At 40.2% G+C, this 25,746-nt stretch overlaps 1 protein-coding gene across 3 annotated transcripts; it reads left to right on the forward strand.

The window, feature by feature from the left end:
• Positions 1-1,000: 1,000 nt before the first annotated feature.
• Positions 1,001-25,632, forward strand: TECR (trans-2,3-enoyl-CoA reductase). 3 transcript variants are annotated; one of them, XM_074832534.1, is made up of 14 exons: positions 1,001-1,120; positions 1,236-1,311; positions 11,886-11,936; positions 12,441-12,492; positions 12,828-12,872; positions 14,201-14,304; positions 16,373-16,488; positions 16,607-16,712; positions 20,708-20,780; positions 20,869-20,912; positions 22,320-22,377; positions 23,088-23,176; positions 24,172-24,217; positions 24,317-25,632. In XM_074832534.1, exons 2-14 carry the CDS (start codon positions 1,282-1,284, stop codon positions 24,442-24,444), a joined length of 942 nt encoding a protein of 313 aa, XP_074688635.1. In that variant the 5' UTR covers positions 1,001-1,120; positions 1,236-1,281; the 3' UTR covers positions 24,445-25,632. The 3 variants fall into 3 exon arrangements, with proteins under 3 accessions (XP_074688635.1, XP_074688637.1, XP_074688636.1); XM_074832536.1 differs by lacking the exon at positions 1,001-1,120 and adding an exon at positions 12,036-12,324 and having other exon boundaries at positions 1,269-1,311; XM_074832535.1 differs by lacking the exons at positions 1,001-1,120; positions 1,236-1,311 and adding an exon at positions 12,036-12,324 and having other exon boundaries at positions 11,768-11,936.
• The last annotated feature ends 114 nt before the right edge of the window (positions 25,633-25,746 follow it).

Raw genomic sequence — 25,746 nt, forward strand, 5'->3', positions numbered from 1 at the left:
GTTATGTTTACATTTCGGTGAAGCCTAAAACCTAGTGTCAGGGTGTAACTCCAGTTTTACACCAGCTGATTTCAGTGAAGACACACCGGGTGAAACTTGAAGGATTACAGTTTGGAGATTTTTTTTTTGACTTGTGGAAAGCCACACTCTGAACGTTAAAGTCCTTCTGTATAGGAGACTGAAGGGGGGGAGGGGTGCTTTTTTTCCTCTTTTCCTTTTTTTTTTAATAACTACAGTTAGAGGGATCAGTGAGCCACAAATTGTAATTTTGCTGTCAGCACAGGATTTTGAATTGCGTTTCTAACAGATTTTCCTTCCCCAGGCTGCATGTTGTGCTAATACAGAGAACCAATTTGCATATCTTCTGTCACTCTGAAGCACCGCCTGATCGCTTTCTGGTACAGAAGGTTAGTTTAAATGTTCTTTATATTTGTGTTCTCATTACTTTTCCATATTGGATTATTTTCATGTGTTTCAAACATTTTCCTCATTGTATGAATACAGAGCATCTGGAAGTGAAATATACTGAAAGAGATGTCAGCTTATTTGGAAAAGCAGGAATTTTGATTTCTTTTTCATTAAAAATCCAGAAGGTCTGGCCTGGCCCAAAGGTTAACCATCCAGACTCGTAATCGGCTTGAGAAGGAGCGTACACCTCCATACACCTTCACAGTTATGCCCCTATTTACACTAGTAGTGAATTCTGTTCTCTTGGGTCTTTCTGATCGGCCTTCTGCCTTTCTGGTAGAGGCCTTTTCTTTTGATGAAATTTATTCTTTGATATTTCATTTACATAGCTTTGATGATTATAATTCTATGGAAGCAGGTTAAATTTGGGGATTGCAGAAGGTTTTCGAACAGTGTATAGCATAAATCTTTCCGCCTACTGGAAATTTATGGCAGCGAAAAAGCAGTGATCCTTTATAGCACTGTCGAATTTGTTGATATTTAATTACCTTAGCTCTAGAAAAAGGATACCACGTAATGAAGACTGGCTTGAGGAAAATCAGTATCAGCCTCTGTACTGCTTTATGCCACGCATTTGATTCTCAGCAGCGGCAGGAGAAGAAGGGATCTCAGCGGAGTTCTGCTGTCAGTCCAGTCACCCCTGAAACATAAGGTAAACTATCAGAGAGAGAAAGGAGGGTGTTTTCCAGCTCATGGTCAGTTGTGTATTTGCAGGTTATCTCATTAAGCTACTCCAAAAAATATGAAATGCGATTTATTTCTTGCAGCAATTCTGTAATGTTCAAAGAAAAATAAATTACCCTTTTGAATGAAATGCCACCGAATCGTCACTCCAGGCGGTCGGTGAGTATTGCTCTGCTCGCCCGGGCTGGGAACACGGGGCGCCGCAGGACTCGGCTGGCCGGAGGCACCGGCGGGCCCCGCACCACTGCAGGCGGCCGGGGGGGGCCGGTCCGGGAGGGGGGTCCGGGCGGGGCGGGGTCCGGGCGCCGCCTCCCCCGGCCCGGCGCTGCCGCCGGGACCCCCCCGCGGGGGCCGGGCACCGCCTGATTGGCCGCAGCGCGGGGGCCCGGGGAAGGTGCCGCGGCGGCGGGAGGCGGCAGCCCGCAGGATGGGCGGCAGAGCCGGCTTCTTCGAGGTGGGTGCGGGCGGTGCCGGGGGGCGAGCCCGGGCCGGGCCGGGCTCCGCAGCATCCTGCCGCCGGCGGAGGGGGCTGCCCAGGGTCGCGGCGGACTCCTCTCTTTTCCCCCTCTATCTGCAGTGGAGCGCCGGGGAGCCGGAGCCAGCCGCTCCCGGCTCTGCCAAGGGAAGTGACCGCCTCTGGAGCCGGGCGGAGGGAGCCGCGGGGGGCGGGGGTCGCCGCTCGCCGGGGTCTCCTCGGGGAGAGGGGGCAGAAGCCCGGGCATGGTCCCCGCGCCGCTCCTCTTCCCCGCGTCCCCGGTTGGTCCTCGGAGGTGGCCCCGGAGGGGTGGGGGGTCCCCCCGGGCTCCCGGCGGGCTCTCGCGGTTCGCGGAGGCGCCGGATCAATGACCTGGGCTCTCCGCCGATCCTCCCGCGGGTAGCGCCGTGTCGGGGTGGGTCTGGCAGCGCATCCCAGCCGTAAGGGAAGAGCGAGAGCGAGGAATGTTCTCGGCACCTCCTGTCCCCAACTTCTTGGAAGACCCCGTCGCCCGGCGCTGTGCACGTCGCCGAGAGCCGTCCCGCCGAGCCCGCCGGTCCGGTGCGGGCGTGCCCGCCGGTGGCAGCGGCCCCCGGGCGGCTCGGCTGGGCCAGGCGGGAGCTGGTGCCCTGGCGAGGGAGGGGACGGCTCCCGGCCCGGCTGCCCTCGGCGGCGCGGCGCGGCGCGCACGGGCCGGCGGGGAGGAGCGAGGGCGAGCGGTGCTCGGCCCCGCCGCGGGCGGGCTCCCTCGGCTCCCGCGATGTGTTCCGGTCTTGCGTGGGAAACGAGAAACAGCCCGACGGGGTTTAGTACGGTCAGGTCCTGGCGTGTGCAGAAAGTGCAGAGTAATGCGCACCCGGGGAGCGTGAGGGGCGAGTATCTCATCAACTTATATAAACAGCCCCACGGATTCTTTGCCAGTTAGTTAGGCTGGCTAATACAAAAATTCTTGAGAGTGGCTTGTATTACAAACCCAGGTCGGTACGAGGTAAATAGCAGCAATCCTGGATGTATTTCTGCAGGCTTCGGTTTCTCCAGCGCAACTCGCCTAAAAATGAATGCAATGCCTCCCCCCGTGCAAAATACAAAACAATTGTTGTTATAACATTAACAGAGTCCAAAACAATCTGAAAAGCAGCTGCTCCTCTAGTTACTTACCATGACCTAAAAGTTCAGATTTTGCTTTTCAAAGCTATAAAAGTGTTCCGGCTGTCACGAACAATTCAGCAAAATAAGCTGTGTCTAGCTCTTGTGGGCATGAGGTAGGCACCTGCACCATGCCTTTACCTCTGCAGTGTTGACTTCCCTGTTTTTTAGGAAAAACAACCAAGCTTTTCCCACATTTCTGTCAGTGTCCCAAACTCTGGTGAGATCCAAATGCGGGAGCAGGTACATGCATATTACCCTCCTGAATGTCCTCGGTCAGTGTCTGGTCTGGAGGTTTGCTCTTCTGCCTTAGCTGCACTGAACTTCTGAATAGCACTTATTACTAGAAGACCTCAAAAGCATGGACGTCATTATTGTTAACATGATTTTGCAGATGGGGAGACACACAAAAGTGGAATGACCTGCTCCATCTTGCTAGGCAGAACAATAGCAGCAGATACAGGTCTTTTGAGTCCTAAATCAAGATCCTGTGTCTAAGCAACACTAATCCAAACTCAGAACGCCTCATGAATTTACATGTCAGCCTTGTATGTCTTAGTCCTTTTCTCTGTACAGCAGATAATGGGTGGAAACAGATTTGCCTAGCTCATCCAGTGTGTGTCTGAGCTGGCTCAGGGTGCAGGATGTGGACAAAGACAGCCTGGGTAGCACTGAGCGGTGCTGTTGCATATTACTTTTTACGCTGTTCTCCACACAGATTTGCTTTCTTTTATAAATTCATTGAATTTGAATTTTGAATTGCATTTCCCCACATACATTCACAACTGAGCTATCTAAAGAGAGAAGGTGAGTGTCCCACCTGTCGCAATGCTTCCTGGGGCAGGAGGGGGGGAATCTTTGTTGATGTTACAAATGTTAACGTTCTATGTTTGAGGTACTGTATAGTTCTGTACTTTTCCCTGTACATCTCTAAACCATTTACCCTTTATTGCTCTTCTTAGAAGAATCATGAAGCACTTCACAACCACCAAACTGTCACTGTCTGAATTTTTTAGAATATGACTGTTACAAGTTTAGCAGAGGTCTATTGGTGGAATATTTCTTCCTTTTTTGTTGAGTTTGTGCATTTGATTATGCTTAGTACACAATCAATTTCATAGGTTCCTGAGTATGTAGGAAGGTCCTCTTCCTTATGCATGAATATAATTACTCTTTGGTGAATGGACCTACCAAAAGATGGGCAAGAACATCAGACTGACTGTGACTTCTGAGACACTGGCTGTTAATTCCCATCCTTTTCTTTAGGAGAGTCTTTCATAGCGCAGCTGAAGACAGAAACACTTTAAAAAAAGGCAACATTGTATTAAAGTGACTAGTAAAAACCGGTGAGAGGCAGATTCTGCTTTGGAAGTACCTTTAACTCCTTATTTTGAGTTGGCTGTGTTCAAACTTAGTACCAAGAATTATGAGCAACCACCTAATTAAGTCAAAGTGATTTCCCCCTACTTAAGAGATGTCTGTATTAGAACTGTCATGCCGAGTCAGGTCCCTGTACTCCTAGACCTATGTCTTGATGGCTGCCTCTACCTTTCCTATTTTCTAATATTGCCAGAATAGGTCTTGGTTATTTCAGGTATTGGTATGTTTCTAATTTTACCTCAGCTTTTTTATCACTAATAGCTCAGGAAAAGCTTAGCAAGAACAACTACAGTTTAAAGAAATATGTGCATACCTGAAAGTGCTGCACCTGATAATTTGAGGAGATTCACCTCTGAAAATTTAGAGATTTGTGATAGAGACTTGTATCTAGATAATTAATATTCTCTAGGAGTACTCATTTCTCCAAATTGATTAGAGAACAGCTCTTCTGACCTATTTTAGATATGTTTCAGAGCTTATGATATGGTTTATCCTAAAGGTGCCTGCCTTTCTCCTTTCCATACAAAGGACGCCTATGTGACATGCTCAGATATAAAAGTCTGTAGTAGAGAGCACTGAAGTTACACTAATGAGTTCTACCCTTTCTTTCTACTTGACAGGTTTAGGTCTTCAAAAGCATTTGATATAAAGAAAATAGTATGGCACTCTGACTTCGTAGAGGAAAGACACTTGAACAGATACACTCATACTGTAGAAAATTAGTGTCATAAGAGCCACAGTTGTACTTTTGCTTCTTTAAGTGGTTTGGATGGGAAGTGCCTTTTGTGAGCAGTGATAACTGAAAATGTTTTAGAGTCCTCACTCCCTGAGGATAGATTGAACTGACATATGCAGTACAGTCTAAAAGCAATAATGTACTGGCCCCTCTTGCTGGCATTTAAAGCTTCTCCCCCTTCTGACTGTGATGAAAACCCTCCGAATGCTAGGGGGGGGATGGCTGCTGCCTAGCTAGCATTGCTGGGATGTCACAGCTCCTGTTACAAAGGTTTCTCCCACTCAGAGCTATGCTGTCTAAAGCCTCATCAAGTAAGAGCACTGAGAGCAAGTGCCAAAAGCAGGACTGCAGAGGATTTTAAAATTCTGCATTCTCCAAGAGCTGCCTGAGCAAGACAAGGCCACATAGGAGATATTTGAATGGTCATTTAAGGGAACACTGTGGAAAACTGTCCTGTTATTTGAAGACAGCTGCTCTGTTTTCACAAGTAACACATAAGATTATTATCATAGAAAGAGATGAGAAGATAGGGAGAAAACATTCTCCCTTTCTCTTCCCTCACTGCTTCTCCACACACTTTCTACAGTCAGTTGTGCTGCTTCATTTTAAAGACAGCAGTTTGTCCTTTCTCTCTACTGAGCTTGAGAGAGAAACTTGTAATTTTGTATAGGAAAATGTGATAGTAAAACATTACTTAGCAGAAAATACTTGGAGCTACTCAGAATTTGAAGGCTACATTTGAAATCAGAAGTCTTATTTTCAAAAAAAAAAATAGACTTCTTTGAAGCATATTTTAAAAAATTAATACAAATCTTGTGAGTTTACCCATCAGTATAAGGGCTTTTTGCCCTGTCAAAAGACAGCAGACACATCCTTGATACCTCTAGGTAAAATAAAGGAAAAAAATCTCTCTCTTCAGTCTCTTCAATTCCATGTCAAAAGCATATGCTGGATGTACATTTTGACATCCACACACCAAATGATCCATGAAGAGGAGTAATGGAACTATAGATACTGAAATTTAACACTGCAAATCACAGTGCTGATGCAAAGAAATGGTTGTGATTTCACAAAGAATTTATAAACCTCTTCTACCTGAATATGGTCATTGTAGAAAATGAATTTTTCTACATATGAATGTAGAATGTATAAGAATTGTAGAAAAATTAATTTTTCACCATAAACTAAAGCCCCGAGGCAATGAATATTCTCTGTTGCGCACAGAAAAGGCTACGCAGTGGTGTTGGAAAACCTGGATGTCTACTTAGTGTTGAGTCAAAGCTGGCTTAGCTTCTCAGATGGAGGCACTCCAGTCTGCTTCACAGTGACAGTGATACTTGGTGAGTGATGCGACTCTTCAGTATGCCTGGGAAATTGGCAATGCACGCCTCTGTGTTAGCCAGTGTAAGTAAATACCCACTGAGTCAGTATTAACTGGTGCAGGTTCCTTTCCCATCTTGTGTATCCTCCTGGAAGATGTCACGCTAGTAAAAGCTGGAAAGCTTTCATAGGCTTTCAAGAGCCAGAATTTGCTGTGAAAGCACAAACCTTTAACAGGTCTTCCATTTTGTGAAAAATAAACCAGTCTCCCACTCCAAGGGAATGCTCCTTCCTTTTCCTTCCTGACCATTCTTACACCAACACTTTTTATCCCCTGTCAATTATATAAACGGATTTGTCTTTCTGAAGGATAACCATTGGTAGCTCTACACCTGTTACCAGCCTCAGGTCCAGGTTCACAAAGCGACTTGGGGTTTGCCATGTCTTGAGGTCAGGCACCCAGCTCCAAGAGTGAGTATGACAATTTGGTTAAGGTATCCAAATTTACTTCAACTCTACCCCTTCACTGTGTGGTATCCCAAAAGGCATCCACTGCAGGGAAATGCTGAACAGAATGACAATGGAAGGGAGCAGTGCTTGAAGCAGGCCAGAGAGACAGGAATTCAGGATTTCTCTTTGGTAGGAGATGGCTCTTTTCACTGGAATGCACTCCTGTCCTCTCCTGCCTGTACTTTTTGGTCTCTCTTGAATCCTTTATTCGTTGCTTGGTGGCTCAAGCCACCCAAGCCTTCTGTGGGAGGAGTGGGGAATGGCAGAAGACAGTCTAAAGTAATTTTCCCACTTCCTGGCAATGTGTATAACCATTACATATAAAGCGTGAAGAACTAGGTCATCTTTGCCGAAAGTTTAGTTTCATTCAGAAATAATCTAAATGCTGTGCATTGTGCTGACCTTGGGATAAAGATGCTTAGTAGATGAAAGTCATCGAGGATTTAAATGCAAACAGGCCTAAATAACAAACCTGAAACAGATGGAAGAAGTAGAAATGTACTATGAGTTTCAGCACAGTTGAGACAGCAGTTCTCATTGGAGTGTGTAGGAGCAGAACTTAGGAAGCTGAGGAGTCAGTACCTAGTGTATATCTTGTGAACCTGTAAATGTTAGACATCTAAATTCTACAAAAGTGAAATTTAATTGTATAAAATCTTTTGTGTATGGGTGTCACTGTATCTCTTCTCTTTATACACAGTGAAATAACGTAGTAAGAGTCTAGTCTCATGAAATATCAGCCAGTTACTTCAGAGAGGTAAGGCTTTACTTAGTTGGACTACTTACAGAATAAGGTACAGCACTTTGAAGGTAAGATGATGACATTTTGCTTGGTTAAACATTTGCCTTGGTTCTGCTTTGAGAATTCCTCACGCAGCATGTGGCTAAGCCATGGAACTCCCTGCCTCAGGACACTGTGCATGCAAAAAGTTTACACAGATTTAAAAGGCAAGTGGATAAACTAATTGAGGAAAAATCCATGAAAAACTATTAAATACAAAGGCAGCAATTCTGGTGCAGGAAAATCACAATTTCTGTGTCTGTCTCCTCCCCTCCCCCCAGTCACTACATTCTTGCCCTGTTTTATTTCTGAGTCACCTGCTGCTGGCTGTATCAGAAAGATACCATTCTAGATGGATCCTTAGACTCATCCTCTGCAACAGTTTGTACAGTCCTGCGCAAAGGAAGTTTCAGACTGCAAGTCAGTTGTAGCAGCAGCAGCAGCACAAACATAGTTTTCAGTGTAAGTACACTTATAGTAATTTCCGTGTGGCTTAACTCTTGACTTCAAGAAAGTTATTCTTGATATGCTCTAGTGTGAGATCACACTAAGGCATGCTTACTTTCCTTCAGGAACAACACAGTCTAAGGAGATAGAGAAAATGACTAATTCCATAGGAAAAAGAAAATGTTTAGAAAGGTTTAATTAGGACTGTTGCAACCACAGATTTTTTTTAGTGTTAAATTCAAGGAATCTGACTTATGTAAGCACTCTAATAGTTCAGAGAGAATTCATTCTGCATTACTCTTTCTCAGGCTGGTTTATTCCTAGACTGTAAAATAATCAGGTTTTTTTGCCGAGTAATTTGAAAAGAAATCAATACAATATATGCTTATGGCAGTGCTCACAAAATCTCACTCAGATAGAGTTTACTGAATCTGCTGAATACAAATGGCTGCAAATAAAACTTCCAAGATGCACAGACATGATAACTGTGTCAGTATTTCCATAATAGTTATTCCATAATTTTTGAAGATCTGTTGATCCTTAAGCATTTGATATGGCTTTAAACTGAGGGAATTTGATTGACTATATTTTTGTAATCCTATTGCAGGGATGCTGCACCTTAAAAATTCTTTTTAAAACACTGTTTGTTCAACTGTTCTTCCCCTATGAATAAACTTTTCTCTCTTTTATTTTCCCCTTTTATTTTCTGAATAAAAGTTTAACAGTTGAATGTACTTTTCTCTGCTTATATCGTATATTGATTATTCTTTGCCCTCAACCTATTCCAAACAATAATAATCAAGAGTTCTTCTGTTTTAAAGAGACTATCAATCTTTAATCCTTATGCACTAGAACCAATTTGTCTTCTAAACACTGAAGATACACATTTGTAGTCACTTGTAGAAGAGTTTTAACATAGCTATCTTGTATAAATCTGCCTATTGATTAAGTTCTACTTGAAGCAGTTTTAGAGAGGCCGTAATTTAAAATGTCTTTAAAAATTCACCAAGTGGACTGTAAGTCATACTGCACTAGCGCAGGCCAACAGTCAGTGTCCTATTATGCTAAATGCTTTGAAAACACATAGAAATTAAAGTTCTGAGCCAAACAATTTACGTTTGAAAGGGATGATACCCATCAGTAAGTGTTCCAAGAACAGATTGCTGGGTATCTAAAAACTGTTGCCAACCAATACATTAACTGACTTGGTGCTGCGCCTGAAGACTGGAAATACTGTGTTCAGTGCTACGTGGGTTCATGTGACTGGCCATTATGTTCAGAAAAGATAATATTTCTTACCTTGGATTGGGCTTTTCTGTCCCTTATGCAGGGAACATCTAAACACTGGGGGATATTCTGATACAGCGAAGAGGCGTGATAATTAGAGGAAACAGTCACCTTGTTTTCACACTGTTGTTGCACAACTTTCTATGGGGTGGAGTGGAATCTAGAGCTGTGTTCCTGTATCTGTCTTTCTGAAAAGGGAAAGAATGTTTGATATTTGCTTAGATCTTGAAGGTGACTGAAATGTTTGAAGATCAGGAATGAGTGTCAAAAAAAAAAAAAAAGAAAAGAAACATCGAATAATTTAGGTTGCAAGGGACTTCTGAAGTCATGTAGTGTAACTCCTGCTCAAAGCAGATAGAACTAGATCAAATGGCATTGGGTCTTGTCCAGTCCAGTTTTAAATGCCTCCAGTGATGGAGATTCCACATTCTGTCTAGCCAACTTGTTCCAAGGTTTAGCTAAGCTCATGGTGAAAAAATTTCCTTGTATCTGATTGGATTTTCTCATATTGCACCCAGTGGCCATTGCTCTCACCATTATCACTGTGCACCTTCAAGAAGAGTCTGGATTCATCATCTCTATAGGATCCTGTTAGGTATTTGAAGAAATGGGCCAGTACAGGCAGGTATGTCAGTTGGCACTTCAAAGAGACATGCTGAAATGGAACCAAATAACAGTATAGATCTTAGATGATTTGTTTGTTTGTTTTCCACACTGATTCCAAAGGTTCACGGAAGTACCAAAATTTCTGTACAGCCACTCCCATGAAAACTACAGAGCAAAAGAAAATGCTCTAATTTTCAGTCTAGCCTTGTGCATAATGAGAATAACCCAATTAAAAGACTGTAAGTGGCAGAAGGATATCCAAACCACTCTGTAATTGGCCTGGAGAAGATTTCTGTAGTACAGCCACTGAAGGCCATAGACTAAAACTGCCACTGGGGGATTCTGATCCAATGTGTATATGCTGGGAGCAGGTATGGAACGGGAAGGAGAATGCTAAAGCTGTGGGCCCTGCTGCCGTCTGTAGGGCAGCCCTATGGTATTCATTGACATAAGAGCTTTGAGATACACCAAAGGTTTCAATAACACTTGTAGCAATTCAGCATCAGACAATCAGACAAAAAATTGTTTACACCCCCCACAGTACTTGTTCTGTGAACTGCAAGAGTCAGAATGTTGCATTTCAAGAATAATCCTCTGGGAAGGGAATCCACTTCATTTCCTTTCTGATGGACACGTCCCACAAACAGAGACAGTAAAACTTGATATATATGTTATTTCAAATATAAAAAAATGAAGGGGAAACATACAATATCCCAATAATGTGTCACAGATTTGTTATGTATCACAAAGGAGGAAAAGTGCTTACCTCCCTTGATGTCCCTCTTAGATCTTACAATGCACAAGCAGAAAATATCACTGTATTAGTATTCCTGTGGAGATCAGATTTGGTACTTCTGACTGGAGCTGAAGGGCTCCATTGCTGTACCAATAGAGAAAGAACAATTTGGGACAAGTAAAAGAAGGAAATAAGATACTTTAACCAAGTGATCTCTTCAAAGCAACCCTATTAGAAAGATACGGGACTGTGACTTCTATTTTTAGTAAGGAATCATATTTAAAGTCTAATGTTAATCTATCCTCTTGGCCAGTTAATACCAAACATAATTAATGCTAGATGTTTATTTAAAAACATCAACAACAAACTCTTTTGGTACTAAGTAATGATAGTCCCAGTCATTTAGTGTGACAGATAAGCTTTGAGCTTTCACTCTTAGCTATACCACAAAGTTCCATTACAAGGTATTTGATGAGAACAAATGAAATTAAACACCATCACTATATTTTAGGTTTTGCTAGCCTGCTGCAACTGGGCTTTGAAACATCTGAGGACTTTTCTGCTTGGCTGTTGATTAAAATCATAACCTCTTGCCAAAGTGCCATTTGATCACAAAAATAAACTGCTCTTTCCTTTTCAGAGCTGTAGCTAAACCACTGCCTGGAATATAAAATCCTAATATGTAGTTACTAATACAGGTGATCTGAGAGGCAAGGGTAACATTGAATATTCCTATAGCAATCTTTTAAGGATTTATGAAGTCCAGATTTTTAGCTGCAGCTGTTCATTATGTCTGCCAATGTTTTCCACTCTCTTTACAATTCAGTTATTCTGGGAACAATGCACATTAGTCTTTAAACTGAATGTACTCGGAATATTTGCTTACATGCGTATATATGCACTTTTTCTTTTTCTGAAACTGTCTTTCTAGTTTTATAAATCATAAAAATCCTGTTCCTTAGTGATTCCTGTGAAACTTTTCTATCCCTTATTTGTTCCTTTTGCTCTAGCATAAGAAAATACCCCAGATCAGTGTGTTTTGATCAATGAGTTCGCTACTTCTGCTTCTGAATATATCCAGGAGGACAATTTATCTGGCAAGAATATTATCTTTTTGCACATTGAGTGCTTTGAGAACCTGGCCATGATTAAAGTTGTCTCTTGAGCACATCAGAAGTGGTTTTAACAGTCCACAGGTCAGAGAAAAATGGTGTCTCACTCTGAACAATGATTATGAATTTGTGAATCAACTAAGAGTTTAGAGATTATTTAGCCAATAATTAGTAATTATCATTTTGTGTCCTATCAGGTGGAAATCCTTGATTGGAAGACAAAGAAACAGCTATGCTTCCTAGATAAGGTAAAATAAAAATCTGTTTAAAATGCTAGGTGACTATTTAAAAATTATTAACTTCTCTAAGTAAACGTAGTGTTTATGAAGTGTTTCATCTCCTGATAGCCTTTCTTTGGCCACCGAAGAGGCAACGATTATACACACTTCATACTGACTACAGAGTACTTCAACCCTTTCCCAGAAGGAACTTTTGGGCAAAGAGCACAACTTCAGCTGCTTCACTAAGACGGTTCCAGTTGTGCCTTACTCACTCATAAGCCATCAAACTGTCACTGCTGTTGTAGTAACTCTGGATCACTGCTAGAGAAGCTGCCTCTGAAACAGATGCCACAAATTGTCCTCCCTTTTTCCTGTAAGAAGTACCTCGAATCATCCATACCAATCCTAGCCATCTGTAAGAAAGTTATACTCTTACATTGTTTAAGTCACATTTCTACTTGTATAGTCTTACACCTAGTAGTTGTCTTTCAAAATATGCGTCTTACATATATAATATTTTTTGTTGCCTAGGTGGAACCAAATGCCACTGTTAGGGAGATCAGATCGATGTTCCATAAATTATGTGAGTATAACTTTCACAGCAATTCACATCACATCAGAATATCCAGTATATAAATAGGAGAAGATTACATAATTGGAAACACGTGATGTACCCACACGTAATGCTAAGTAACGTGCACATGAATGTGACCACAGTGAGATTTCAGCATAATTTTTTATACTACCCTTATACACCTTTATATTTTTTCTGCTGCATAATTTCTCACAGATATTCATGTTGAATAAATATTCCTAAAAATCTTTAACTAAAACTTACCTTGTTGTGTTGCATCCATTATAATAGTGGATGACCTAAACCAAACATTGTATATCACACAATTCTGTATGGTCTTACAGATCCTCGGTGGTATCCAGCAAGACAGTCAATAAAACTTGATCCAAGTAAGTACTTGTGAGAACTAGACTAACAAAGCTCTGAGCAATGGCCTGGCATAAAAGGTGTACTTTGCATGGATATAGTTCTTAAGAATGAGTTTTCAGCTATGTTAGTTAGCACTATGAAGGCTGATGAGAATCTAGAACAAATATAATTCTTTGAAAGTACCGAACAGAGTTCCACCCATGTGCCTGGTTCTTGGTAATTAACTCAGGAGTCTGCACATTGTTCCAATGCACTTTCTAACTACTGAGCACTTCTGCTTTCAGACAGGCAGCACAGAATCTAGATACTAATTTCCCGTAGCTGCAGTGAAATGATCTCCACAGTGATGCTTAGCTGGGAGTAGTAAAAAGGGCTATGAGTTAGAGCTATCAATTCACATAATCCTCTGCTCTCAGGTAGGAATTACAGTTCTTTTGAGGTAAGCTAATGCAAAACACATTGCCATGGATGTAGGATTTGCTCACAAAGCCGATGACAGCTAGCTGACTTCATTAATGCAGTTGTAGGTATTGCTACTAGAAGCCTCTTAGTATGTGGCCTGGGTGCACAAAAGAAAGTCTAATTGACAAACTGTGTTAATTCAACTTAGCAGTCAGTATAAAATGTAGCACTTTCTTCTTTTGCTTCCATTAAGCATAATTTTATTTAAACAGTCCCTTAAAAGTATGCTGGTAAAGATCAGTTCATTGTGTAGGATCTGTCCATGGAAAACAGGCATATCTTATTTCCTTCTTCAGAGATCTACCTTGTTAGATTCCCTACCTTGTGACACTTGCCATGAGAAAATGCTGGCCTTCTGGATATTCCCCCAAATCTAGGCATTAAAAGCTTGAGTACTAGCTCAAGTCCTGTGGAATCACCTCCTAGCTGGTTGGTTGGGAAAAAAGGAGGCAATGAAAACCTCTGTAGGAGAGCCTTCCGATCTCAGCTTATCCTAGCTTCTGTTTGTCTGATGATGAGCAATGAGAACAGAGGAAAAGAGAGGAGAGAGGTGGAGGTGCAGCTGACTAGGATGTCAGTGATCTGTGTTAAAGGGCAGTGACCAATCAGCAAATTTTGCTGTAGCAGTGATGGAGCAAGACCAGGCAGGCACATAGGCTTGAGAATTCTCTTATCTGTCTTCGTGTGGATAGAGGATCCAGGGTTATATGTGATTACAGGGATAAACTAAAATTAAGTATAAATATTCTTAGTTTGTTTACTGTGATTCCAGTAAACACATCACATCAAAGAATCTCACAGATTGGTTAAAGCACAATATAAAGCTAATATTCTACCAAAGCTGACTTGAATTTCACTGAAATGTAATTACTTCTTTCCTTCTCAGAAGGAAAGTCCCTGAGGGATGAGGAAATTCTGCAGCACCTCCCTGTTGGCACAACTGCTACCTTATACTTTAAAGATTTAGGGCCACAGATAGGATGGACTACGGTGAGCTATGCTTCAAGTCTGAGCCATTTTAATGGCTATTTTTCCATAATTAATCCTTACATCACTTTTTGTCTCTCTCCAATATTTCTGCATGATGCCTGCTCTGACAGTGGATGCAGGTGATGAATCCTCATTGCTTCAGTTCATTTAATCAGGGAAAGCAGTAACAGGATATTCTGAATGCCTGGTTCCCTGGGAGAGCAGCAGCGGAAAGCTTGCTGCAGGGTAGGTTGGCTCTACTGAACTAAGGTGCAGGTTCTCAAATGGATTTAGATGTCTACTGTAAAATCAGTAGGAACTAGGTGTCTAAATGCCTTTGGGGATCTGCTTCACAGGGCCTGCGTAACTCTCCTAACAAAGATCAGGATTATACTCCTATGAGTTTGTCCTGCAAAAAGGCATGTGTGCGACTTCACATGTCAGAAATTGAAGTGACTTCAGCAAGAAAATGTGTGAAAGTAAGATCAGTTAGCTGTCTGCATGTGGCTGCATCCCAGGATGCCAGTAGCTAATGACAGCTGATACTTTCTGCAATATTAGTAGCCATCCACAAAGACCTTGTATATTTACTGTCTTAGCTCAAATTCTGTCACTTGGCACGCAACACAGCAATGCTGTTTATGCAGTGAGGTGACCAATAACCCTTCCAGTTCTTCAGAAGGTCCATGATGCACATATTATGCTAGTTCTAATGAAACAGCACAGCACAAAGGGAAAAGTATCCAGTAATTTAAAGGCATATTTACCATTTCTTAGCTATGAGACATTAATAAAATATTGTATTAATGATAAATATCAAAGACAACATTCATAGGAAGTAAAATAAAAAAAGTCAAACGTTCTGCAAGACTGAATCTTCACATCATTAGTTTGGATGCAATGCTGATAAATCAGGCAGCTATTACACAATCCAAAAAACAGTAAGATAGGCAAAACTTCTAATGGCAATGTAGACTCCAAGATACACATGCATTAATATATACCAAAATGTCACAGTGCAGAGTAACACCAGACTTCTGCCATTCCATAATCTTTCATTTACATTCTTCTCTCCCTGCCCTTCAAGCTACTTCATTCAAATGTAAGCCAAGAAATACTTCAATCTTATCAAATAAAACAACTAAACTTCTCATGTACAATCAAACCCAATCTTCACCAGATAAAATGCCGATTGCTACAGAAGTCTATAACACATCTTTCTGAGCGTCAAAATAACTCTAAATACATTAGAAAAGTGTTGGGGTTTGTTTTTGGTTTGTTTTTGTTAGTTTTTTTTGACAGAATTACAGTCAATTTCCTTTCTTTCTCCATAAAAGAGGTATGGGCCTACCTTCCTCACTTATAGAAGTGTGGAAAATGCAACTGTTAATGTTTGGTCCAAAGTTAAATTCAATTTACTGTGATGTTCCTAAGAAATACACACCTATCTGAAATGAAATCCAGTTAGATAATAACTTCTTTGTTTTCCTCTCTTTTTTTTTCTTTTTTTCCCCTTTTTTCTTTTTTTTTTCTCCTTTGCATTCAAATTAAAGATTGTTTGAACATAGAATGAATTGACTGTTTCCCAAGACATCTGCTGTGCTACCTGTTCATACAGGTGGGGTCACCTGTGACCACTTACAAGCTGTGTTTCCAGTTTAAACAACATTTATTCATTAGAAACAAAGTTCCTCTTTTTCAAGATAAATTCTTCACCAAATTTCATTTTAACCCAAAATAAAACAACAGTTTTTGAGGGCAAGAGGAGGGTGAGAGCTGCATAAATGTAACATGCATGCATACTTACCACGATCTCTGGGCTGCCATGGCTATCTTTTCACACCCATACTGTGTCAGCTGCAGTGGCAATGGCTGTTTGTATGCAACTGAGGCAAATGCATTGCAAAACTTTTATGTGCATGTCTACCACTTTCATAGCCCAAGCCCAAACCTGCTATTCCTTCCCTGCCTCTCTAGATGCCATCCTGGGTCAGTGGAAGTGTTTATTCCCTGCATTAGTTATCACAAAGAAACCAAAGCAAACCCACCATCTAATTCAGCTGTCTAATTATTTTCTCTCTTTTTGCAGGTATTTTTGATAGAATATACAGGTCCATTGTTCATCTATTTTCTGTTTTATTTCCGCATGCCTTTTGTCTATGGACTGGATGAGAGGTTTACATCAAGCCCGCATCCAGTAGTTAAGTAAGTTTGTTTGCAGGCTTGAGTAGTATTTCTCGTTAGCATTGTAGTCTTATTCCAAATGTCTTGCCACACTTGTTTTTTTAAGTACTCTTAAATGCTTTTGTCTTGCTGTTTCTAGCTTGGCATGTATCTGCCATTCTTTCCACTACATCAAAAGGTTGATTGAAACAGTATTTGTTCATCGGTTCTCCCATGGGACTATGCCACTGAGGAATATTGTGAAGGTAAATTGTGTCAGAATCTATCCATAGCCCCCCTTACAAATCCAACCTAGCCAACCTATGCTCTGTCTCTGCAGCACAGATTTTTTGGTGTGGCTTTTGTAGTAATGCACAGCAAATCTCACCCATAAATCTGTAGACTTCTTCAAAAGACTTCTTAATGTTGCTGTTGTATAACCCACTTGTTGCCATACTGTTAGTCATGTTATAGTATTCTCATTACTCTTTTAGATTTTGAAACCTTCAGCATACCCTTCCTTTTCACTCAGCTAGTTCCTTGGGTGTGAAGGTTTTAGTAACAAAGTTAACTTTTAAGTTAGCACAGGCAGGCACAATATGAGGGTTGCTTTTTTTAAAAAAAAAAAATTACTTTTTGTAACAGTCATTTTACATCTTCTTTGCCCCTAACACTGTCTTTGCTGTTGAGCACCTGTAATTTACCTTTGGTCCAGCGCAAAGCAGCTTGGTTGTTCTGAATTTTCTTCTCCCGCAGGAGCACCCCCATGTTACTAACGTGGCTGTGGCATAGGGCAGCTGTTGAGATGCAGACCCCCTGTTTCCTAGATGTCTGCGAAGTAGTACAGTGAACTGCATGGCTATGCATGGGCTGTAGTTATTTTACATATGTTTGCAACAGAGTACATAGTGGTATTCAAAATTATGCTTTATATTCAGGAAGACAGGAGATTATAATCTACAATGGGAAAAGCATATAATATAGTATCAGCATGTGGGTATTTAACATCTATTATTTAGACAACCTCTTAGAATTTGCATTATGGTGGTGATATTCTCAGCAGCTGATGTTCTACCTTGTGGCTAACTCCTTACAGCTGTGCAGCAGCTCTGGTAGTTCTGGCAATAGCTTCATGCTTTCCAATGGAAGGGGGGTCTGTGGCTGAGCAGTGGCCCTCAGAAAGAATCTTCCCTAGCTATTTTACTGTGTTTTCTGCAGCAGAAGAGTGCAGGAGCTGTTAGAAGGCTAGCAGATCTGGTAAAGACTTGCTCTTGATACAACAGTAGCTAATGCATGCTAAACAGCTGATATACGAGCAACCTTACCTTGAAAAAGAATCTGTAGAGTGTGATAAATTTTCATTTTCTCACTGCCATCTCTGACAACTACTCGTTCCTTTCAGACCATACAAACTGTTGTTGCTAAAATTGACATTTGTACCAGTCATTCTGATCTCTTCTACTTTTCCACCTTCTCAGGTTGGTGGTACTTGGCTTTCATCTGTAAAGTTGCTCACAGTTCTTCTTCTACCTGCTTATCAGTGCTTGGGTTTGATTTGCTTTTATAATTTCATTGACTTTGGTGGTGTTACTCCAAAATTGTGTCAGTGAGAAAAACATCACATCCTCTTCCCTTTTTTCTCTCACATACAGATGGTGGACAAAGCTTCTTTCTTTAAGTGTTTGATCACACACATAGCAGATATAGATAACATCTCCTAAGCGCGATGGAAAGCTACCTTTAACAAGAGGCACTTCAGTCTCAATAAGCAGAGATCTGAGACAGGAATTGATGAGATTTGTGATTTTCATCCTTTGTTTACCAAATGGAAATAGGAATAAACGATACTGTAATATGCAGCAGGGGTTCACCAAAACCAGTTCATGCTATAAACTAACATAGTATAATTCTAAGATACATGATTTTTCTAGGCAATGGAACTGTAGAACACCTGATTTATCTGGACTTGGTAAACAACTGGCTTAGGGTGAATAAGATAGGGATTCATAAAAAAATTGTGTGGTAATAAAGGAACTAACTAAAGGAAAGATGATTGTGGCTGTGCCAGAAAAGGATCTGTCAGACCTTTAGTAATGGTGAGGTACCAGTGGAATTCCTCAAAGATTAGTCTTATGACTGGTCTTACTGAACATTTTAATAGGAGAAAAGTGATATTGTTGCTTTCTATAAAAGCATTAGGAGAAAACACTAGACCTAAAGAAAGACCATTTAAACCAGAAGACAATATAACGAGACAAACAGAAGGGTACATGCTGGTCATGAATAAACATAGGCAGGCATTAAGAAATAGTTTTGATCATCACAGGGATCATCAGTTGGAGTAGAAAAAATAAAAATCCTAACCATAACTTTGTAAACTTAGGAATAATTTATTTATGGGATCCCTGCAATATCTGAACTTGATCCACAAAATCTTTCTATAAAAGATTGTTATAGAGCTTTATTCACCTGGAATATGAAAGATTCACAGAAACAGTTTCTTTCTTTCAAGTGAGTTCACGAAGTCTGCATGTACTCTGCCGTTCCTGTTGGAACCTCACTGGAGGCTTTTTTATGAGCAATAAGGCTTCTAGTGGCAGCTGTATGTTTGTAGTGTTACTGCTAAGGACCTTAGCAGTGGCAGACTCCACTCATCTTAAAGCTCCTTTTTTATAACTGAGGAATACTCTTGCAGTAAATCATGTGAATAGTACTTGTTCAGTTTAATTACAGCATGTATCGTTGGGAGCTGAGCCATGATGATTTATTTATTTTTACTTTACTGATATCCATTGCTATATGATCCATCCTGTGCCAAGCCCCAAAGTTAGGGAAAGGTTTTTCATAAGATGCCATTCCAAGATTACAAGAAACTGTTTCCACATAAGTTTGTACAGCACTTAGCAAATTGTAGGTGATGGTGGAAGAAGCTAGTGTTAGTGAGGAAGCAGTAGTTTATGGACAGAACACTAATTAGATTGTTAGACTGACTGGAGTAATTCTTCCGGTTCTGCTGCTTTTCCTGGGGAAAGGGAAGTTGTCACAGGAAAGTCACGTAATCTCTCTGCCCTTTTGTCCCACCTGATCTGTAATTATTGGTTAATAATTTGCTCTTTCTCATCAGTCACATATTAATATATAATCTCAGAGCAAGGACATACTATGTGTTTGTATTACAGCATACCCAAAAGGTGTCCATTTAGAAAAGAACAGCAGAAGTGCTGAAAGGAAGATAAAGAGCTCAATTTTGGTCTTGCTGAAGTCCAGGTGATAACCAAACATGCCCTGAAACATTAAAAACTGAGGCACTAGGTTTGATAAAGGAAGAAATCTCAACTGATGAGAGGCAAATTTGGGAGTCATCAACAAAGGTTAAAGTCTGTCTGCAAGAGAATGGCACCTAGAGGTGAGAGCATAGAGGAAGAGGAATGGGCCAAGAAAAGGCCTCCCTCCTAGCTACAGGTATATGAGGAGGGAGAAGATAACCTGTCACCAAGATACTGAAGCAACAATGAGTATCAGAAGAAAAACCACAAGAAGCAGGGCCAGAAAAACCAAACATGAGATAGAGATTGTCATTGTAAGTATATTTTTCATGGATGAAGCCTGTGAACAAGCTCTGAGATTGGTCAGGAATGAGTCAGTAGAACTATTAGTGACAGCCATGTTATCAGCATTTAGAGAATGGAAGCTGGATCACAGAAAGCAGAAGGGACAAACTAAAGATACTGCAGTGAAAGGGCAGAGGAAAGTGTCAAACATGGTGACTTTGGGTAGGAAAAGTTAAAGCATGTGAAAGAAAGAAAACTGATGGGGTGAAGAAGAAGAGAAAGGGTGAGAGATTTGGCAATACAAAATAATAAGCAGGGAAGAGAATACAGTACCTAAATCTGGTTTTACAAAGTCTCAGGGGTTAGCAAATCAAGTCTCTCTTTAACATAGAGTCTGTATGGCACTTCATCTTTGGCCCAGTGGCTTGCCAGCAAGATAAATTTGTTTTCAATAGTATGTTCATGCTTTCTACAGATGTTTATAAACTTAACAGCTCCAAGATATTTGAGAGGAAATCTTACTCTATGAGCACTACTTCCTTCCTGTTATATCCTGTTGTCTGCTCCCACCTTACCACACTTAGTATTGCCATTTTTTGCATTATCAGCATCTTGAAGGATCAGCCTAATTGATTGTTATCAGTGGTCCTTGCAGTTAATATTGGCCTAGAGGATTGTACTAAAACAAAGAAAAATTCCCTGTTTTTCAGAACTGCTTGTATTACTGGGGTTTTGCAGCTTGGCTTGCTTATTACATCAATCATCCCCTTTATACTCCTCCTTGTAAGTAGCATAACAGCCCTCAATATGATTTAAGTACTTATAGGTTTGTATATTAGTACTAATCACATGTAAATTTTTTTTTTTATAGCTTATGGGAAAAAACAGATAAATTTTGCTGTGATCATGTTTCTGGTAGGTCTGTTGTTCTTTTTATAAAATGCTAAAACATGTTGCTTTATTATGTTGTATAAGTGGAGGAGTGAGTAGGATAAGCAGATACTTAAAACTTGAACACTTGGGACATACTACTAAAGCTGACCACTTGCACACAGAACAGATAAATCTGTTAATGTGATCTTGTACACAAGGGAAGATTTTGATCCAGTATCCGTTCAAAGACTGGGATTTTTATCTGCTGGGATGATCTCTTATAATCTCCAAAAGAATCCTGAAACTACCAATTTGTGACACTGTGTTTAAAAGTCAGTGAGTTTGGTTTGTGAACTGTTTATTGAGTGTTAAGAATCACAACAGGTCATAAAACTTGGAGAACTAGCCAACTAAGAAAGCATGTTGCTGATAATTTCCAGGGATAGAGGTTCATTTTCCTGGGTTTCAGAAATTTTTTACAGCTTTCCTTATGAAGCAAAATTCTTAAGTCACTGTCTATTCATTCTCACAGTTCCTAGGAACGTTTCATACACACAGAAGCAATGTTAGTGTAGCCAACAAAGATGTACCTGATTTTCCTATGTATGCACAACTTGTTTAGAACATCAGCTGTTCACTTGCTTTGAGAAACTAATTGTCAGTGACTCCAGGATCTCAAAGCAGTTTCCCAGTACGAATATTCTGTGAGTTAATAATCTATTCTCATTTTATAGAGAGACTACATAACTGAAAGCACAGAGCTGGGAATAAAACTCAGGAGCTCTGATCACCAGTCATTTGCTTTAATAGTTATGATTGCAGACACTAGAGACTGTCCATAATCATATAAATGGGTCATTTCAATATGCTTTCTACATAATTGATTGGGGAAGCATTATTTAAAACCAGTGGAGGAAGCTGGGTCAATTATATTTCATGACTCACATGAATTATACTCTAGAGAAGAAAACTTACTTAGAGCCCAACCCATATCTTCCTTGGGATTTTAATAACTTTTGAGAAACCAAAACTACCCAAATAATTTTTTGGAGTGTTTTTAAAAACAGAAGAATAACCAAAAGATAAAGCAACTATCTCCTGGGTGTACTTTTACCCCCTTTCATTTATTGCCTTTAGATTTCATGGGGATTGTATAAGTAGTAAATTTGATCCTTTGGACACTGAATCCACATTTGCTGGCAAATATCATAAATATATAACAGAGTATAATATGGACTCATGTTTGAACAAAGACATCCTCCTCCCGTTAGAGAGCAATCTTGGCTAAGTATATTTATTATGGTGCATTAACTCCTATTTTAAAATCTTGTTTATATGAGATTATTTTCCTTTTTTTTTTTTTTTTAAAGGACACAAGGAAATAACAAAAGGAAGAAGACTAAATAGAAGGGAAGCACATTTTTAACTCTGTCATGCTTTTTCTTGCAGCTGTGTGAAGCTGGAAATTTTTCCATCCATGTTGCGCTCAGTGACCTCCGGAGAAATGGTAAAAATTGCGTTATCATTTTTCACTTTTACGCAGCCATTCAGTACTTCTACAGTTACTCTACCTCATGAAAGACCTGATCCTGGAGGGCATTGATACCCACCCAGGTGACTGCTGTGGGTGCACAGGTTGCTCAGCACTATAAAGATTGAATTCTAAGGGAGATCAGACAAGAATCCAGCACCAGACTGTTAAACAGCACTTACCTTACTGTAATTTTTATTGGTTAGGGCCAGATTGTGTTGGGGAGAGCAGTTATATTAGTTACACTGGTAGTACTAAAGGAAACAGTGCTAGTATAAGCACTTTGGTGAGCAAGGGAAAGTAATTTCACTGGCTTCTACAGGGGGCACAACAGGCCAGGGTTCCTTGGCATGAGCCAAACGTCTTACAGCTATCAACTATGGCTGCCAAAATCCCGTTCTGTGACAATCTGAGAAAACCTTTAACTTGTAAATCTAAAACTTGAGGTACCTCTTACAGGAGTGACCATGATCAAAGGCATATGTAGATGACTTCCTAATGCCCAGAACATTTTCTCACAGTTATCCCAGTCCTTCTTGTGGGTCCAGAGGACATACTGTCTTCCCACATCCTGCTTGTCCCTCTGACAGTGATGAGACACGGGAGTAGGCAGATTTGGGTTGTCTTTATAGGAAAGAGTGTATTTAGGAGTGTGAATATTTTGTGATTTGTTTTCTAATCTATAGGATCCAAAACCCGTAAGATCCCATATCCAACAAAGAATCCTTTCACATGGCTGTTTTTCTTTGTATCTTGCCCTAACTATACATATGAGGTATGTATTTTCAAAGAAGATGTTAAGATTTTAGTTTTGCTGAATGTATTTTCATTTCTTTTGGAATGTTAAACATGAAAGAAACTCTGAAGCAGTTCAGCTCAATACATTTCCCCTCCTCCCCTGAACCCCACAAAATCAGATTACAGAGAGGGACTTGTCTGTTCTTCCTCTCCTCCTTTGAGGCAGTATCTGCAGGGCTAGCCTTAAACAGACAGCTCAGACCCTGGGCCTATGTTTCAGTGTGGCTGCTAGACAAGACAGATACACTTTAAAGCAGTGCAAATTTTGCAGACAGGAACAGGGAGACTGCCACTGAATGTGTGTTGCAATGAGGGGATGGGGGCATCTGGTGGATTTATGATATGAGAGTCCAGGAATATCACAGTACACATGAAGATAGTGGGCAGACAAATAGAAGATATTGTGGTAGATAAAATAGACCCAGGTCTTCTTCCCCATTTTCTTAAGTTACACATTTGCTTGTGTGGGTGGTGACTGCTTTATAACCTTGAATCACTTCATATTCCTTAACCAGGAGCCTAACTCCTGACTCAGTTCAGAAGTAGTTAAAACAGTGCAACTCAGTGTAAAATTCACTCTTGCTCAGAAGGACAGCACCAGGTTTTAACTTCAGTGGAGATTAACAGATGTTAATGAGAACAGCATTTGGCCTCAGACTTTAGAAAGTTATCATTCCTAGCATTGATGGAAGTGTGACAAATACAAATTAGGCAGAGAAACAAAAAGGACACTATGTTGTAATGCTTAAAATTTTGTCGTGATAATGACTATGGAAGCAAACACAAAGGTTTTGTTTGTAATGATAAGCCACTGTTCACCTTTTTGGCTAAAAGTTATTAACACTAGAAATTGATCTGGCTGACCTTGGCTTTTTTATTTACCTATACTAGGACAAAGTTGTTTTTGATCAATAGAGACATAAATGCAAATGCTGTCACCAGAAATATTTTAAATTTCCTTGGCCAAAACAGGTGGGGACCTGGATCAGTTTCACTATCATGACTCAGTGTGTTCCAGGTGAGTAATGTTTTGGTACTTCACCCTGAAGTGATGTCAGCAACAAGAGTGTGTTTTTAATCTGATAATGAAACATATCTTTTTCTCCCTTCCTTCCAGTGGGGCTGTTTACCTTGCTTTGCTTCATTCAGATGACAATCTGGGCAAAGGATAAACACTGCACCTACCTACGAGAATTCAAGGATTATCCAAGTCTTCGAATGCCAATTATTCCCTTTTTGTTGTAAGAAAAGAGGTTTAATTTGACTATTGCATGGAAGTTCAAGAAGAAAAAGCTCATAAACCTCCTGCCAAATAAGTGAATTAATTTAAAGGATTTTGGTGCATGTTGAATCTCCACTGCTGAGGGAAACTCTATGCACTTGAAAGCTACACTTCCTTATATTCAAGAATTCTCAGCACAGAAGCACCTTCAAAAAATAAGGCTTCATTGCACAGCTGGTAGTCAAAAGCCCCTACAGTTCACTGTAACCTGATTGACTTAAATTTTCCTGTACTAGTCTATTTAGATTGATGGATCAGAGATACTGAGAAGTCTGTGCTGAAAAGCAGCTCCAAATTTAGCAGTGGCATTCTGCAAGACATAAGTACCTTGGAACGAGGACATACCAGCTAACTACTAGAGCGCTCAGCTCAGCCAGCACGGCCAGCTGGCCTGAAGACAGTTGCATGATCTGCCTTCTTTGACTCGAAGAAGAGAGTGTGCTGCCTGGAGGCAGGTGCTTTGTAACAAATAACATTACCAAAGAATATGAATGGTTCCTGGAATAAAGAAATAGGCAATATCTCAAATACCTGACTTGGGTCTAACCCCTAATTTACCAAAAGAATCTGAAGTAAGAAGTATTTGTAGTATTTGTGGATGTAACATCCTGCGTTGTTGGGTTCTTTTTGTTTGTTTTTTTTTAGTCTTCTTCATTAGTAAATTGCATTTTAGTAAATAAGGTTCAGAAGATCTGATCTATGTTATATCTGTGATATTTGGCCTGTTTTCATATAACAAGTCCTTATGATTCTAAAGGATCTTTTACCTAGCATTTTATGTCAGCATTCTCTGAACAATTTTTAATATACTTTGTAAACATATAAAGTGACTACTAGTCCTCAGAATGCTAGCTCCCTTCCTATTTTCAGAGCCAGGGAAAAAAATCAGCTACATTTTGGACTTCCTGTGTTTTCTTTTTCACAAGATGTTCAGTGGGACTTAGTTGGGTTTTGTGCAAATCTAGTAAAAAATGACTACTATGATCTATCTGAATGACATTTTAAAGAAGCTATTTTAGAATATGAAGAGAATGCATAGATACTGTTTTGTTTCATGATTAATTTATTTATCTATAATGGATGTATAGAAAGATTTTTTGCAACTATTTGTAAGGGTGAAATATGCAATAAATTCTAGACTATATTTGAAATCAGTTGAAATAATTATGTCAAAAGAAGACTAAAGCTGGTTGCTGAAGTTTCATAATATTTTGTACAATAAAAAGCAAGAATGTCCTTATATAACAAAAAATCTACATCAATTG

The sequence above is a fragment of the Strix aluco genome, chromosome 8, assembly GCF_031877795.1.
Source record: "Strix aluco isolate bStrAlu1 chromosome 8, bStrAlu1.hap1, whole genome shotgun sequence".
NCBI classification, from domain to species: domain Eukaryota; kingdom Metazoa; phylum Chordata; class Aves; order Strigiformes; family Strigidae; genus Strix; species Strix aluco.

Bases quoted from the DNA above. Each gene is read 5' to 3' on its own strand.
- TECR (XM_074832534.1), top strand. From the start codon at position 1,282: ATGCCACCGAATCGTCACTCCAGGCGGTCG. The intron at 1,312-11,885 runs GTGAGTATTGCT...GTGTCCTATCAG, and splicing joins ATCGTCACTCCAGGCGGTCG to GTGGAAATCCTTGATTGGAA. The intron at 20,781-20,868 runs GTAAGTAGCATA...TTTTTTTTATAG, and splicing joins TCCCCTTTATACTCCTCCTT to CTTATGGGAAAAAACAGATA.